Genomic DNA, 16,884 nt, shown 5'->3' on the forward strand with positions numbered 1-16,884 from the left:
CTGCATTGTATTAAAAATAATACAGAATTTAAATCAAGCTATCAAATAACTTAATAAAATTAAAAAATAATAAAAAGTGATTTGTTAGCTTAAAATAATTGAGAATGTGCATAATTATAAAAAATTAAGTTAAGCCAACTGAACAGTTTCAAGTTACTCATGTTTTTTAAGTAACTACTAGCTTTTTACTGTGTATAATTATTCAAAGCAATCTCACGACAATTCGTAACTTTTTGCTTTAGTGGCTAATTGGTTTGAATTCGTATGATCTAATACGTACAATTTAGTACGATTTGCTCAACACCCAATGACGGTTGGGGTTAGGGGTGGGGTTAGGTGCCACTTCTCCTTTTTAAAATCGTACATTTTCGTACGACTGAACTCCTACAAATTTGCACGAATTAGCCACTGAACTGACAAAACGCACAATACTTACGTTTCCTCGTGAGATCAGGCTGAATTATTCCAATAAAGAACCCTAAATGATGCTCGCGTTTGCTGTTTGTTCATCATTAAATGACAGTGTCACTTTAAGATTTATACCGCCAAAAATTCAGTAACTGCCTAACTGCGCCTGACGATCAGGTTGTCGTGGTCCTAATCTTCGATCACCACCCGTTCCACAATGCACCGGCTCCTTATGGCTCCCCCTGCAGGTGGTGGGCCTGCAAGAGGATGGTCCCACATCGCTCTTTCGGGCTAAGCCTGGCTGGGTTCTATGGGAAATACCCTGGCCACCAGGCGCTCGCATACGAGCCCCAACCCTAAGCATGGCTCCAGGGTGGTAGTCACGGTCCTTGATTTTCTTGTACTCATAAAGGGTTTTTAAACTGCACTTAGTCTGACCTGTCACCTAAGACCTTTTTGCCTTGGGAGACCCTATCAGGGGCATTAGCCAACGACAACATAGCTCTTAGGATCACTCAGGCACTCAAACCCCTCCACCACGATAAGGTGCCAGTTCATGGAGGAGAGGAGGCCTCGGGGAAGACCCAGGACATGCTAGAGCAGGGGTGTCAAACTCAATTCCTGGAGGGCCGAAGCCCTGCACAGTTTAGTTCCAACCCTGCTCCAACACACTTACCTGTAGGTTTCAAACAAGCCTGAAGGACTCAATTAGTTTGATCAGGTGTGTTTAATTAGGGTTGGAACTAAACTGTGCAGAGCTGTGGCCCTTTTGGAACTGAGTTTGACACCTGTGCGCTAGAGGAACTATGTCTCTCGGCTGGCCTGGGAACACCTTGGGATCCCCACGGAGGAGCTGAAGGAAGTGTCTGGGGAGAGGGAAGTTTGGGATTCTCTCCTAAGATGGCTGCCCCTGCAATCCGGCCCCGGAAAAGTGGTAGAAAATAAATAAATGAAAGAATGCCTAACTGCTTTTTATTGCATTCAATCCAAAAATGAAAACGGAAACATATCTTTTTCACAACCCTTTGGTAATTATATCATCTACAAGAGCAAAAGGGAACTCCGCTGGTTCGGAGGAACATAGGGAGGATCAGCTGTGTTTATATATAATCAACATATACAGTAGTAGAAACCAGGACTATTGAAGTATTATGTGCAATAATAAAAATATGCGATATGCATTTCTATGCAAAAGGTGTTAATACTATAAAATCCTGTAAAATAAATACAAATTAAAAACTACTTGGCCTAAAATGTGAATGTAACTGAAATTAGGCCAAGCTAAAAGCATGATGGTGTATTTAGGTACAGCGGTATCAATAAGAGAGAGAGTGAGAGGTGATTTGAGTAAAACGTGATTAATTAATATTCGTGATATTGTTGCTGCAATATATGGTTAGGGTGCCAGAGGTGTGAACAAATCTGCAAACAGCAGAATGTTTGCAAACAGGTTTCTGAAGGTATGTTAGTTCTCTGTGAACTTATATACCTTTATTGTCTTTTAAACCGAACTGGGACACAATTTCAGGCCGGAAAATCCCACACCCTCCCAGACCTTTCTTTAATAAATGAATCATCACTGGCTTAGGGATTGACAAAAGGCAAAGGAAATGAATCCATTTAAAGAGTGCTACTGTACAGTTTGTCAACCACTTCCTGCTCTGTGTATTTTAAATTTGCTCAAGATATTAGGAAGGGCTTGTTTTGAGCTTTGCTGTGGATGAAAGTGGAGACCTAAATCCTCAGGCTGGGGCTGTGCAAAATAAGACTTTCACAGTACAGCTCTTCCCTTTTCCATCACCTTGATTTATCTAATATCTTTCACCAGGATCATCAGCCTCATACATAGAGTAAAGGAGAGAACTAGTTTTACTGGAAAATTAAAGCAGTCATGTTGATGGCAAAAGGTTTTCCAATCATTCATTAATCATGCTCTATTGTTACAAACAGAGCTCTCTCCACACTTGGTGCAACACAACCTTTACCTTTAAAGGTTCACAAATTATAAACACACTCACCGGCCACTTTATTAGGTACACCTTACTAGTAGCGGGTTGAACCAACTTTTGCCTTTAGAACCTTAATTGTTCTTGGCATAGATTCAGCAAGGTACTGGAAATATTCATCAGAGACTTTGGTTTATCTTGACATGATAGCATTGGACAGTTGCTGCAGTTTTGTTGGGTGCACATCCATGATGCAAATCTCCCGTTCCACCACATCCCAATGGTGCTCTATTGGATTGAGATCTGGTGACTTTGGAGGCCATTTGAGTAAAGGGAACTCATTGTCATGTTCAAGAAACCAGTCTGAGATGATTCACGCTTTATGACATGGCACGTTATCCTTCTGGAAGTAGCCATCAGAAGATGGGTACACTGTGGTCATAAAGAAATGTATGTGGTTAACAACAATACTCAGGGAGGCTGTGGCGTTTGACATGATGCCCAGTTAGTACTAAAAAGAAAATATCTCCCACACCATTACACCACCACCAGCCTGAACTGTTGATACGAGGCAGGATAGAGCCATGCTTTCATGTTGTTGACGGCAAATTCTGACCCTACCATCCGAATGTTGCAACAAAAATCAAGACTCATCAGACCAGGCAACATTTTTCTAATCGTTTATTGTCCAATTTCGGTGAGCCTGTGCGAATTGTAGCCTCAGTTTCCTGTTCTTAGGTGACAGGAGTGGCACCCGGTGTGGTCTTCTGCTGCTGTAGCCCATCTGCCTCAAGTTGTTGTGTTTTCAGAAATGCTCTTCTGCAGACCTTGGTTGTAGCGAGTGTTTATTTGAGTTACTGTTGCTTTTCTATCCAACCAGTCTCGCCATTCTCCTCTGACCTCTGGCATTAACAAGGCATTTGTCCCCACAGAACTGCCGCTCACAGGATATTTTTTTCTTTTTCAGACCATTCTCTGTAAACCCTACAGATGTTTGTGTGTGAAAATCCCTGTAGATCAGCAGTTTCTGAAATACTCAGACCAGCCCGTACAGCACTAACAACCATGCCACGTTTAAAGTCACCTAAATCACCTCTCTTGGCCATTCTGATGCTCGGTTTGAACTGTTTGCAATATACCAGGACCTTTTAGTTGTTGCCAGGATCTTGCCTTCTCTTTGCAGCTAGCTAATGATATAGTAATATAATTAATTAAAGGTGGGACGAGATGCTTACTCCACAAGACGAGATGAGACACGAGATTGGGTTCAACTAAAAAAAAAAAAAAAACCACAAATGTCAAAACTAGATACTTTTTTCTAATCATGTTGTAATTAATGTTATTTTACTTCTATTTGTATGAATTCTATGCAGTAAAAGACATGCAACACTGCAAAGTATTTTCCTAATAGCCTATGTGAATGGAAAATATTTAAATATAATTTTAAATATTTTATCTATGGAAAATAGATTTTTATTCAACTGAAGAAAAAAAAAATCACAAACTATATTTTAATTAATTTCATGCTGTAAAGCACATGCAAAATATGTATCTATAAACTCTACTGACTAGCTTCTCCCCTTTACAGTTTCACATGAGAAATCAAACTCCTTTGCCACAAATAAACTTTAAAAAAACATAAGTAGCATAACGTGTTCCGTGATAATGATGTGACGAGTCTCCAGGAGTTCTGTGATTGTGTGTGTGTGTGTGTGTGCGCACTTAGAAATATGTGTGTCTGTGGTCCTTTACTGACTTAGTAGGTGCAGAGAACAGTGTCAAACATCTGTTTGGGTGTCCTGTCGCAAAATGCGGCTAAAAGTCCTTCACGACATTAATAGTTTGATTACGGTCTTTACATGTCTGAGCTGCACAGCAATAGTGTTACAGAAATCACCGCGTCTTAATTGCATTTGTGTTTACGACGATTATGACTTTAAGCATCTTAATTGCTATACGAACCATAATGTGTTGCTGCAGTTGTAGCCTCTGATCTCACGAGAAATTTTACGTTTTGCCAGTTTAGTGGCTAATTCATACGAATTCTTATAAGTTCAGTCGTACGAGAATGTACGGTTTTAAAAAAGGAGGCGTGGCACACAACCCCACCCCTAAACCCAACCGTCATTGGTTGATGCGCAAATTGTACTAAATTGTACAAATTAGATTATACGAATGTCCCACTAAATCAGTTATGAATTGCCCTGAGATAATGTTAGTTGGATGCGGCAGCCGCTGAAAAAAAAGTGGTTACGCCACTTTTACCGATGCAAACGAGTGACACGTGCAACACCAAGGCCAGCCTGGGTTGCCAGTAGGCTTGGGTGGTAAAATGGTAAGTTGGTATACCGCGGTATCTAAAAATAGCAACGGTATCAGTTTCAATACCGTTATACCACCACAAAAAACAATGCACTTATATAGGAGAGTAGTAATTATTAAATATTATCTATTTAATGCCTAAAAAGGTGTGGAGGGGAGAGAGAGAGGCGAGGTAAGATGGCGAGTCGCGCACCAAGTGACCTGGTCTCGAAAAAGAACACAACCTCTGCAGTTTGGCAGTATTTTGAGTTTCGACTGAACGAGAAAGGAGACGTGGTAAATACGAACTGGAGGTCTGCATTCCCACTGCTGTACTGCTGGAGCTGTGGGACCCAACCAGATTTCTTGCGGTGCGGGAATATATTTCCGAATAAAGCGGATGGTAACTCTGGTGTAATTTAAACAGGAGCGTGAGGTCTAACAATATCGCTCCCGAGAGAGCACTCACGCTTCCGTGTGGATGCTGGTTATGTGTGTGTGTGTGTGTGTGTGTGTGTGTGTGTGTGTGTGTGTGTGTGTGTGTGTGTGTGTGTGTGTGTGAAAGAGAGAGAGCATGATGCTGTGCATCGCTGGCTTTGTGCATGTGAATGAGAGAGAGCTTGGAGCTGTGTGTCTATGTGTGTGTGTGTATTTATACAGACAGCACGCAGATCTCTAGTACAAACAAGACAATTTGCAAATTGTGCAACAAACAGGTGACCGCAAACCTTAGGTCGTAAATACGGTATTCAGTTTCTGAATGGTTTAGCCACAAGCCAACAGTTTGGTGATGCTGTCTGAGCCTTATATAATTTTTTTTATTATGCACGGTAATATTGTATACCAAGGTAAAATAGGAAGGAGATTTGATGGTATCAAAATTTGGATACCGCCCAAGCCTAGTTTCCAGGTAAGTGCAAAGCACTTGATTTGCAGTTCAAATCCAATCCTACCTCCAATTTTCAGTGCTAATTTCATTCTCACGCTCCATTATAACATCACAACTCACGAGACAACTTTTCACCTTATCGATAAATCTCAATGGCAATTTAGTCTCGAGAGATCTTGTCACACCTCTATAATGAATGGTAAATTAGTTTATCAAAATATAGCATCACATGGTCGGCTATTTCTGCAACTCTGAACACTGCTCCAAGGCCAGTACTCCACAATGAAAAAAAGTTATGATTATCAAAGGTCTAAAGTCCTAAAATAATGTGATGAGTCCTCCATCTCTGATCTTAAGTTTATCTATAAGCTAGTGCATACACCAAATCAGTGGCAAAGTTCACAGTTGGCTGCTCAGTGGGTTTTAACAACAAATTTTGTAATGTATAAGAGAGTTCAACATGTTTTTAATTACTGTAGATTTACTGTACACATTTCAGTATTCATTTACACCACTATTCATTGTTATCCACTTGTGACTGTTTGGACGTGTGCACTTGTAGTCTTTACGTCACCCTAACAGGACTGGTCTTATAAGAGGTTAAAGTGAAAGAAATAGCCAGCAATCTGCAGGAACTGCTTGAGGGAGAGGCCAGCGCAAACTTTGACATACATACACCCCTATTAGATCCAGACAGTTTGTTCTGAAGCTTTAGCTGGAGGGCTAAATCAGTTTCGTGTACAGTAAGTGTACATGGTGTTCTCACAGGTGTAGCATAAACATTATCGGTCACATACGGTCAATATACTGGCCACAATAGCCCAAAGAGCCAAAAATGATTCGAAATTAATAAATAAATATTTGTTAAATGTATAATATTAAATGATAAAATTCCTCAAATTAAACTGTTAAATTAAATATTAAAAATAAACTATTAAATGTTTATTCATTTTTATATGATTAAAAATTTATAAATTAATACTTGTTGAATTAATAATAATATAATATTAAATGATAAAATGTAAAAAAAAAAATAAACTATTAAACATAAATTAAACTATTACATTAGGGATGCAACAACCTTTTTTGTTTATAGGGCGGCATCGAGCGGAAGATACATATACCAAACTACACTCACCGGCCCCTTTATTAGGTACACCTGTCCAACACTCGTTAACACAAATTTATAATCAGCCAATCACATGGCAGAAACTTAATGCATTTAGGCATGTAGACATGGTCAAGACGATCTGCTGCAATTTAAACCGAGCATCAGAATGGGAAATCAAGGTAATTTTAGAGACTTTGAACGTGGCATTGTTGTTGGTGCCAGACGGGCTGGTCTGAGTATTTCAGAATCTGCTGATCTACTGGGATTTTCACACACAACCACCTCTATGGTTTACAGAGAATGGTCTGAAAAAGAGAAAATATCTAGTGAGCGGCAGTTCTGTGGATGCAAATGCCTTGTTAATGCCAGAGGAGAATGGCCAGACTGGCAACAGTAAGTCAAAAAACCACTTGTTACAACAGAAGAATGCAGAAGAGCATCTCTGAACGCACAACATGTCCAACCATGTCATAACGTTTGAATCATCTCAGACTGGTTTCTTGAACATCGAAATGACTTCACTGTTCTCAAATGGCCTCCACAGTCACCAGAAATCAATCCAATAGAGCACCTTTGGGATGTGGTGGAAGATTCGCATCATGGATGTGCAGCCAACAAATCTGCAGCGACTGCGTGATACTATGCCAGGAAAGATCGGCCTTTGCCTTGATCTGCTCACCGAAGCCTCTGCGTTGTCCTCTATCCATCAGGTGACAGTATGCACATTTATAACTAAATCGAATTAATTTACACCATTTAAATTGAAACATTTAGTTTCAGTTCGCTTTTTTTTTTTTGTAGCTTGGCAATAAAACAAACAAATAAAAGGTTACATTAAATTTGAAATGACAGTCTCTGAAGCATCCCCATCATTCTCCCTCTCTTCTCACAGCGGGCCAAATCAAAGGTTGCCAAGAGCCAACTTTGGCCCTAGTTTGGGCATCTCTGTATTAAATGTAAATTTTATTTATATAGCACAATTAAACACAACCAGAGGTTAACCAGTGTGTGCTAGACAAAACACATCACAACAAAGAAAAATATAAAATTATATCTAAAACAGACCATTTTCATTAAAAAATGCCAAATCAAAGGGTAAGTTTTCAACCTAGGTTTAAAAACAAACAGAGATGAAACCAATCTAATACAGAGGAGGAGAGCATTCCACAACCTAGGACCAGCTACTGCGAAGTCACCTCTGCATTTCAGCCTTGATTTAGGGATATATAATCTCTGGTTAGATTACCGGAGAGACCAACCTGGGTTGAGTTTCCCAAATAATGACATGACTCATGGCTGAACTATTATAGTGTGATGCATCCCCTGCTGAAAAATCCAGCTTAAACCAGCCTAAGCTGGTTGGCTGGTTTTAGCTGGTCAACCAGGCTGGTTTTAGAGGGGTTTTGGCCACTTCCAGGCTGGTTTCCAGCTATTTCCAGCCTGGTCTTAGCTGGTCAGGCTGGGAGATGACCAGCTAAAACCAGCTTGACCAGCCTAGCCAAGCTGGGAGTCCAGCCAAAACCAGCTATATCCAGCTTAAAACAGGCTGGTCAAGCTTGTTTTAGCTGGATTTGGCAGGTCTATTTCCGGCCTGACCAGCTAAGACCAGGCTGGAAATGGCTGGAAACCAGCCTGGAAGTTGCCAAAACCTAGGTTGGTTTAAGCTGGATTTTTCAGCAGGGTCGTTTGGGAAAAGAACGATGTAGTGAGGAGTGTTTAACAAAACCCATAGTTTCTCTGTCGCAGATCCGTCATTTAAACCACGTTAGTTATAACGTAAAACGCCCATAATGATGCTCTAAACTGGGTGGAGTAACAACTTCTTTAGAGAAGAACCCCATACTTTCTTTGTGCAAAAGATATTGTTTTACATGCACACACATCCAAAAAAATAAATAAATAAATAAAAATCCAACATTAGTTTTGGTAAAAACATGCACTCACTTTCCATATTAATTGAAATATTTGTAAATGGCACATTTAGGGCCTGTATTTCCTTTACAAATATTATTAAGGACATTATTCTATTCTAAAACATAAAATCACTTACAAAAGCTTACACATATTCTAATCTCATAGATAAATCTTATAAATAAATAAATAAATAAATAAATAAATAATGAGACAATTTATAAGAAATGAAATTTAATATTATTAAATTAGTATTACTATTTATTAGGAAATGAAAAAATCCTACTTTAATAATATTAGTAATATTTATTATTATTATTATTATTATTATTATTATTATTATTATTATTATTATTATTATTATTATTAATGTTATTATCATTATTATTAAGTAGGATATTGTTTATTTTTTATATTTTAAAAAGTCTACTTTTACAATTTGACACATGCAAACCACTGCAGAAATGTTCTAACCAGCAGGTCCATGTCATATACAGTACAGTACAGCCTACTTAATATATAACCTACTATAAGTTAAAAGCATAAGCGTATGCTATGTTTTACACAAGCTTTGGAGATGTAACATAAATTTCGCTTTTAAATAATAGGTCACCTATAGCTTTCATCTTGAGCCACGGCTGTGAATAGAACACAGCCAGGAACTATGTTTCTAACTACAGCTCCAGAGGTGTAGTTGCAAACAAACAAGTTTGCGATGCAGTCTGCGAATGCTCGTTGGAACGACTGATTTGGGAAACGCCAAATAAACGAACCATGTTTGTAACAATGGTACTTGCAACCTTAGTTTGCTAACGATGGTTTTCGGAAACGCACCTCAGGCTGATGCTCAATCAACATGTCTGACAAATAAGAAGGTGCCAGGTCATTTAGAGAATTAAAAATAAGGAGAAGAATTTTAAAAGTGACTCAACAGCGCACAGGCAACCAGTGCAAAGTGCATAAAACTGGTGTGATGTGGTCATGTTTCTTGGAAAGCCTTCAACAGCATTTTGAACTAATTGTAATCGGGATAAGGTTTTCTGACTAATCCCAAAGTATAGAGAGTTGCAATAGTCCAGCCTTGTGGTAATAAAGGATTATTTTAATATAATATAAGGATTATTTTTTCAAAATCTTTTCTAAATAGAATAGATTTAACTGTTTTTAAGAGTCGAAGCTGAAAGAAGCACGATTTAACCACTGCATTTATCTGTTTGCCATCGTCCAGAATAACACACAGATTTTTACAATATTTTAAATGTTAAAACGAAGCTAATTAAATCTATATTTTATACATTATTAAAATTAATGAACAAATATTTGTTAAATGTATGATAGTATAATATTAAATAATAAAATGAAACTACTAAATGTTAAATAACTATTCAATTAAATGTTAAAATGAAATTATTAAATGTATAATATTTTATACACAATTATAAAATTTAGAATTTTTGTTAAATGTATAATAGCATAACATTAAATGATAAAATTAAACTATTAAATTGAATGTTAAAATTAAATATAAATTAAGTAAACGTAAACATTTATAAATAAATACATAATTAACATATTAATTATAATGCATTTAAATAAAAAATATATATCATTTATATTCATATAATTTTTAAATACCTTTTACTAAGGTGTCTACATAAATTTAAGATGAAGGATAATTAAAGATTTATTCTTTTAATTTAATATAAATTAACTATAAATCACTGCCACCACTAGTATACTTCCACCTGTGCATGATGTAGCACTTTCAGTATTGGCTGACTAACATTTTTCCATATTTGACTGCAATACTCATCCACTACATTTTAATACAGCTTCAACTGAGTAAACGTTTGCCCTCTATTCAACTGTTCCACTCAGAGGTCTCATCGAACCCTTATTTGTACCATACTGTTTAGTCACCACCATGGATCATGAGTTCAAGGTTGAAACAGCCAAAACTCTCAACAACTACTAAAGTACAACCGCTACTGTACATCACACAGACGTCCTCCTGAGTGCTGGTATCTGAATGAATACTCACTCCTCGGACAACACTGGATGTCCTGGGCGCCATCTGAGTTTTTGCGGCTCCAGGTCAGATGGCAGATAAAGGTTTGTTGTGATGAAAAACAGATGACACAGGTCTCCGCAGACTGATTCAGTGTTCGTTACAGCAGCCATCACCTGGAATTAATAGGTCATTAATAGGTTTAGACAACGCCAGAGTGACTTTACGTTGTCTGGGTTGGGTTTCCTCAGGCATGTGAAAATTAGCTATGGCATAACAACAAATAAAACAACATGATGACTGTAGTTCAACCATGATAGATGTATATAACTATTTATGTGCTGTCTGTAATAATACTGTGGTGATTAAATGGGAATCATATCAAAAGGCTCCAGAAAAAAAAACCTCCAGAAAAAAACAACAGATGGTTATTTATGAGAAATAACAATCATAGAATTTGTAATAGTTGATTATAATAGAAACTCTGATTCTTTATTGGTCCATTTTTGCCTTCTATTGCTGGCAAGTTAAATATTCAATATTTGTCTTCAATTGCGGTTAAATGCGAGGGAAATTTATTTATTTATTTATTTATTTATGATTTCTTTTTAAAGGGCTCATATTTTACCCCTTTTCCAAGATTTAAGATACTTTTTTTTTTTTTGTCTCCAGAGCGTGTCTGTAAAGTTTCAGCTCAAAACGACCATCAGATCATTTATTATAGCTTTCAGAACGTTGGCTTTTTTTGCTTTGAACACCACGTAGCTGTTTTGGTGCATGTCTGTGCTTTAATGCTGGTTCTCCCCGCCCACCTTTTCCATGTGCCTGTCAGAGTGTGCCTTGATCTCCGCCTTGGCTGCGTCAGATAAACAGACAGACATGAAGGAAGCAGATCTCATGTAACGTTTGGGAGAAATACTACAGTAAAAACTTTCCCAATGATTATTTGATGTATTTGTTGTGGAGTAATTCAAGCCTTTCTGCGATGACGAGTCACGTACAATGTTATTACAAAATTCACACACACACACAGACACACAAGCAGCGTGCGTGTTTAACTTTGCACTATTTTTACATGGCAAATGTGACAGGATACACATTAATATCCACTGCTGTATTGATATCTGTTATGTTAATGTACAAAATAAATCAGATTTAACGTCCACAAACCGGGATTGAAGCATCTTCTTTTATAATTTTGCTGACATGCGGCTGTGGTGATGAAGATGGTAAAACCTCTGTAATTCATTACAAACATGCACTGCTTTAAAAATGTTTAAAACTTGTAAAACTCATTCTTGAACTCATTTGATGATGAATGATGATCACAGAGAGCCGAACAGATCTTTTAATCCCATTTTTTTTACTATGGAAAAAAAAACCTTTTTATTACGTGTCTATCAATCAATTTGGTGGTCGGGGAAACCGCACTCCTATGTCACGTTGTGGTGGGCCTCATAATGGGAGGGATTTGAATCCTATTTTAACTGCAGGAAATTTAAAAAAAGAGACTTTTTGTCTTTATATTACTCTAATATGTCAGTGGACACACTACACACAACTCTGTCCAAACAGCTTACAAAAGAGAATTTTCATCTTAAGTGCCTTTTAAAATAAAATATATTTCTATTAATTTAAAAAGTTAAAGTTTAATGTGCTAAATCTATTAAAGAAGGGCTTAAGAACAATTTGATTTTTAAATCATTTTAATCACATGTCTATTGCTAAAAAGTGCAGGAAAATGCTTTACATTCATTACATAGAATGCACTTTACATTCTACAAACATCCAGTTAGAAATCTAAAGAACGCTGAATACCTGTAACCATTGACCTCTGCAGTATTTGTTTTTTCCTACTATGTTAGTCAATGGTTACAGGTTTTCAGCTTTCTTCAAAATATCTTCTTCTTTAATAAAATAAAATGATCTACTTTCTACTAGTGTTTAGAAGAAGAAAAAACTCACAAAGATTTGGAACCACTTGAGACTGAGTAAATGGTAAGTAAATTTTCAGTTTTGGGTCAACTATGGCTTTAGGAAGCACTAGTTACCAGCCAGCAGTAACAGAAACACCACAGACAAACTAAATTAGCCTTAATCCAAACCCTTCTGCCATCATGACGATGATTTCAAGATAGAAGTATGAATGTATTTATCAAAATTTTGATTAAAATAGATCTGCAAGTTATCAAAATATCACCTCAGAGAATAAAGTGTAAAACTTAAGCACAACTTTAAGAACTTTAATAAGAAAGATTGTACTCACCCTGCACTCCTCAGATCAAGATCACCTGCAATAACCTTTACACACACAGGAAGTAAATAGATTTCCCCCTTCTTAAAGGAGAGACATCAATTGTGGTAACACTACAGACATGAATTTGGGACACACACACATACATATATACAGTTGAAGTCAGAATTATAAGCCCCCCTGTTTATTTTTTCCCCAATTTCAGTTTAAGGGAGAAACATAATAGTTTTATAAACTAATTTCTAGTAACTGATTTATTTTATCTTTGCCATGATGGCAGTAAATAACATTTGACTGGATATTTTTCAAGACACTTCTATACAGCTTAAAGTGACATTTAAAGGCTTAACTAGGTTAATTAGGTTAACTAGACAGGTTAGGGTAATTAGGCAAATTATTGTATAACAATGGTTTGTTCTGTAGACTATCGAAAACAATAAAGCTTAAAGGGGCTCATAATATTGACCTTAAAATGGTGTTTAAAAAAATTAAAATCAGCTTTTATTTTAGCCGAAATAAAATAAATAAGACTTTCTCCAGCAGAAAAAATATTATCAGACATATTGTAAAAATTTCTTTGCTCTGTTAAACATCCTTTAGGATATATATATATATATATATATATATATATATATATATATATATATATATATATATATATATATATATATATATATATATCCTATATATATATATATATATATATATATATATATATATATATATATATATATATATATATACTATATATATATACTATATATATATCCTATGTGTATATATATATATATATATATATATATATATATATATATATATATATATATATATATATATATATATATATATATACACAGTACACAACAAAATATGTAATTAAAAACATTTTAATAAAGTTAAACATGTTAAATAATATCTACATTTGCTCAATGGAATATTGTTGTTATTACATTCCTCAATACCTCTGAGGTGTGGCAGGAACATGTATATTTGCTTACAAATACAATCTTTTAGACTTTAAATCTTTTAGATTTAAATGTTGTAAAAATATCAGGTAAAAGACATTTTTCATATTTTGTGATTATGAAGTTTTCTGCATATTACAGTTATGAATTGCATTACGGGAGGCTCTGCCAATTTTTGATGTTGAAAAATTCATCTTTGCAGTTTAACAATGTCACTTTTATTGACATTTTAGTCGGTTGTAACAGAATACAGTTTAAGAAATAATAGAATTAAGTCTGTAAAATAAAAGTACGGGAAATATGTTACCAAGCTTTTGTGCCATAATTTTTAACAGTGGTTCCCAAAGAGGGGGTTGCTTGGTGATTTCCAAAAGTCAAATAAATTTTATTAAACTATTAGAATTACCATATTTTATCCATATCCATAACCAAAGATATGATAGTTGTTTATAGTTACATAAAGCTACAGCATGCAAATAAAAAGCCATCGGCCCTTTACTTTTTTGTGTGTTTATGTTAGATTAACAACAAAGAAATAGCATCAGCAGCAGCAGATTGATTTTATAGCACCACGTTAAATCTTCTGACACCTTTATAGCAATCAAATACATTAAAAATAAATACAGGCAAATGAACATTAAGGATGATGAGTGTCAGTCTGCAATATTAAACCAAAAATAGACTTGTGCTGAAAACACAGGTTATTATTTAATTAATCAAATTAATAAACGACTAAATTATAGCCTATTTTTTGTGTTGTGAATATGCTCGTGTTTACATAGGCCTGTTGTGTGTGCAACATTTGTATGTTTATAACCACCTCCGAGGAATGTGGGGGTCACGAGTCACTGGAACTGTTATTTTGGGGGTCGAGGGCTGAAAAGTTTTGGAAGCCCTGATTTAGGCCTTCAGCACCGACTCAGGCAATATATCACTTCAAAGTATTAAAAATGTCAATAAAAGAAAAATTTCTACATCAAAAGTTGATAGAGGAACTTTAAATCTGTATAATACGATACAAACACATGGAGAAAATAAATCATAAATGACATAACAGAAAGAAACTGTTAATTTACAGATATTTCTATAGTGTATTAACACAAAAATGTAACAATTAGCAGTGTACAAATTGTTCACACTATAAAATACAAACAAACACGCAAACATTTTATGAGAGGATTACCACCACAAATGAAGAATGACCCATAAACCAACACACAAGAAACCTCTAAAATTGCTACAATTACTAGATACAATTCGGTGATTTGTAATGTTTAATGGTTTCTTCTACAGTACATTTTCCTAAGGGCAGTTTCGACTCGACCTGCATCATTTTACCTCAGTGCAGCAGAAAACAAGACGGTCATGGTACAAATACTCTGAAATTCCTCATGAAAACCCATGTGTGCCACAACACAAGGGAAGATTCATATCTTGTTTTACTATCAAATAATAGCGATTTCCAGGCCTCTTTTGTGGTGAAGAAACACACACCGCGGGTCTGAATGAGCGTTAACGCGCGTGTCGTGTACCGTGACAGCTTTGCATTGTTTGTCGTGACAGCATCAGTTTATATAGGCATCGAGTTCATTTTAGCCCCCATTATAGCCAAATATGCTTCCTCGCACGCAATGTACACACGACATCAACGGAAATGTTTTTCTCCTAACAATTCCGCAAATGGGCGGTTCATTCCGCTGTGGCGACCCCTTATAAATAAGGGACTAGCCGAAGGAAAACGAATGAATTCCTATGAAGGCAGTGTGATTTTATCAGAAATGTTTTATCGCTTATTTGTCCTCTCTCTCTCTCTCTCTCACACACACACACACACAAATATTAATATTTACTCACCCTCATATGTGATCGCAAGCCTGCTACTGTGCTGTTGAACACTATTCAGCTATTACAAGTTGGAAACTGGTAACCATTGACTTCTATAGAAGAACAAATACAGTTTGACATACTGTCCATAATTAGCCATCACAAATAGAAAATATAACTTGTATCCGCAAACAAATTCCTCACAAAAACGGTTATATTGGCCCACAAGAAGTTCTAAACACGATATTTTTAACCACGCCCCTTCTTACCATTAGTTTGCTATTAAAGAATGGGTTGTTGCCAGATGTGGTTATGGAAGTTAACGAAAATTCATCATTCATTCATTTTCTTGCTGGCTTAGTCCCTTTATTAATCCGTGGTCGCCACAGCGGAATGAACCGCCAACTTATCCAGCAAGTTTTTACGCAGCGGATGCCCTTCCAGCCGCAACCCATCTCTGGGAAACATCCACACACTCATTCACACACACACTCATACACAATGGACAATTTAGCCTACCCAATTCACCTGTGCCACATGTCTTTGGACTGTGGGGGAAACCGGAGCACCCGGAGGAAACCCACGCAAAGGCAGGGACCCAGGGAGAACATACAAACTCCACACAGAAACACCAACTGAACCGAGATGGAACCAGCGACCTTCTTGCTGTGAGGCGACAGCACTACCTACTGCACCACTGCCTCGCCGTTAACGAAAATGATTTATACTATTTATTAAACGTTCCATGTATTTTATCAATGACTACCCCAGCCCTAAACCCAACCGTCACAGTACTGTAAAAATATTGCTACATTAATGTGCAAATCGCACTTCCGGCCGGTCGTGTATCCTGCAGACTTTGCCAAAAGAATGCTGAGCAAAGAAAAGCTTCCGGTATGCGTGATGTGTAGGTCAGCTTAAAAATCAAACAGAATTCTGTATTCTAATACATTCTAATAAATGCTAAATGCTACCCAGGTAGCAAAGAATTCTGGCCCAGATTTGGAATAAAGCTGGCACAGCAGGCATTGAGCGAGCACTGGCATAAAGCATTAGGGCCAAACATGACAAAGGTTTGGCAGAGGTGACAGTGTCTTTAAGGCAGCGCACAAGATTTGGCCCAGATGTTAAAAAATGTTATGTGGGCTACATAAGTTTGGCCTATTTTGACCCACATTTAAAATACATTAAAATAATTATCGAGTAACAAAAAAAAAATAATAATAAAAATCTACCAATCAGGTCGCTTTCGGGAAAAAAGCAAGCC

At 36.5% G+C, this 16,884-nt stretch overlaps 1 protein-coding gene across 3 annotated transcripts in view; it reads right to left on the reverse strand.

Moving 5' to 3' along the window:
* The window catches only part of rhcgb (Rh family, C glycoprotein b), a 39,774-nt gene extending 24,146 nt beyond the window's left edge, over positions 1-15,628 (reverse strand). The window contains exons 1-3 of one of the 3 annotated variants that reach the window (XM_073942366.1): positions 15,464-15,628; positions 12,841-12,875; positions 10,608-10,750 (exon numbers count right to left, since the gene is read on the reverse strand). In XM_073942366.1, coding sequence (XP_073798467.1) covers positions 10,608-10,747 — 140 coding nt within the window. In that variant the 5' untranslated portion in view covers positions 10,748-10,750; positions 12,841-12,875; positions 15,464-15,628. Of the gene's footprint in view, positions 1-10,607; positions 10,751-12,840; positions 12,952-15,463 lie in introns of those variants that run through there. The other 2 variants (XM_073942365.1, XM_073942367.1) reach the window with 2 other exon arrangements.
* Positions 15,629-16,884: the final 1,256 nt, after the last annotated feature.

Source organism: Danio rerio, chromosome 25, assembly GCF_049306965.1.
Source record: "Danio rerio strain Tuebingen ecotype United States chromosome 25, GRCz12tu, whole genome shotgun sequence".
Classification (NCBI taxonomy): Eukaryota; Metazoa; Chordata; class Actinopteri; order Cypriniformes; family Danionidae; genus Danio; species Danio rerio.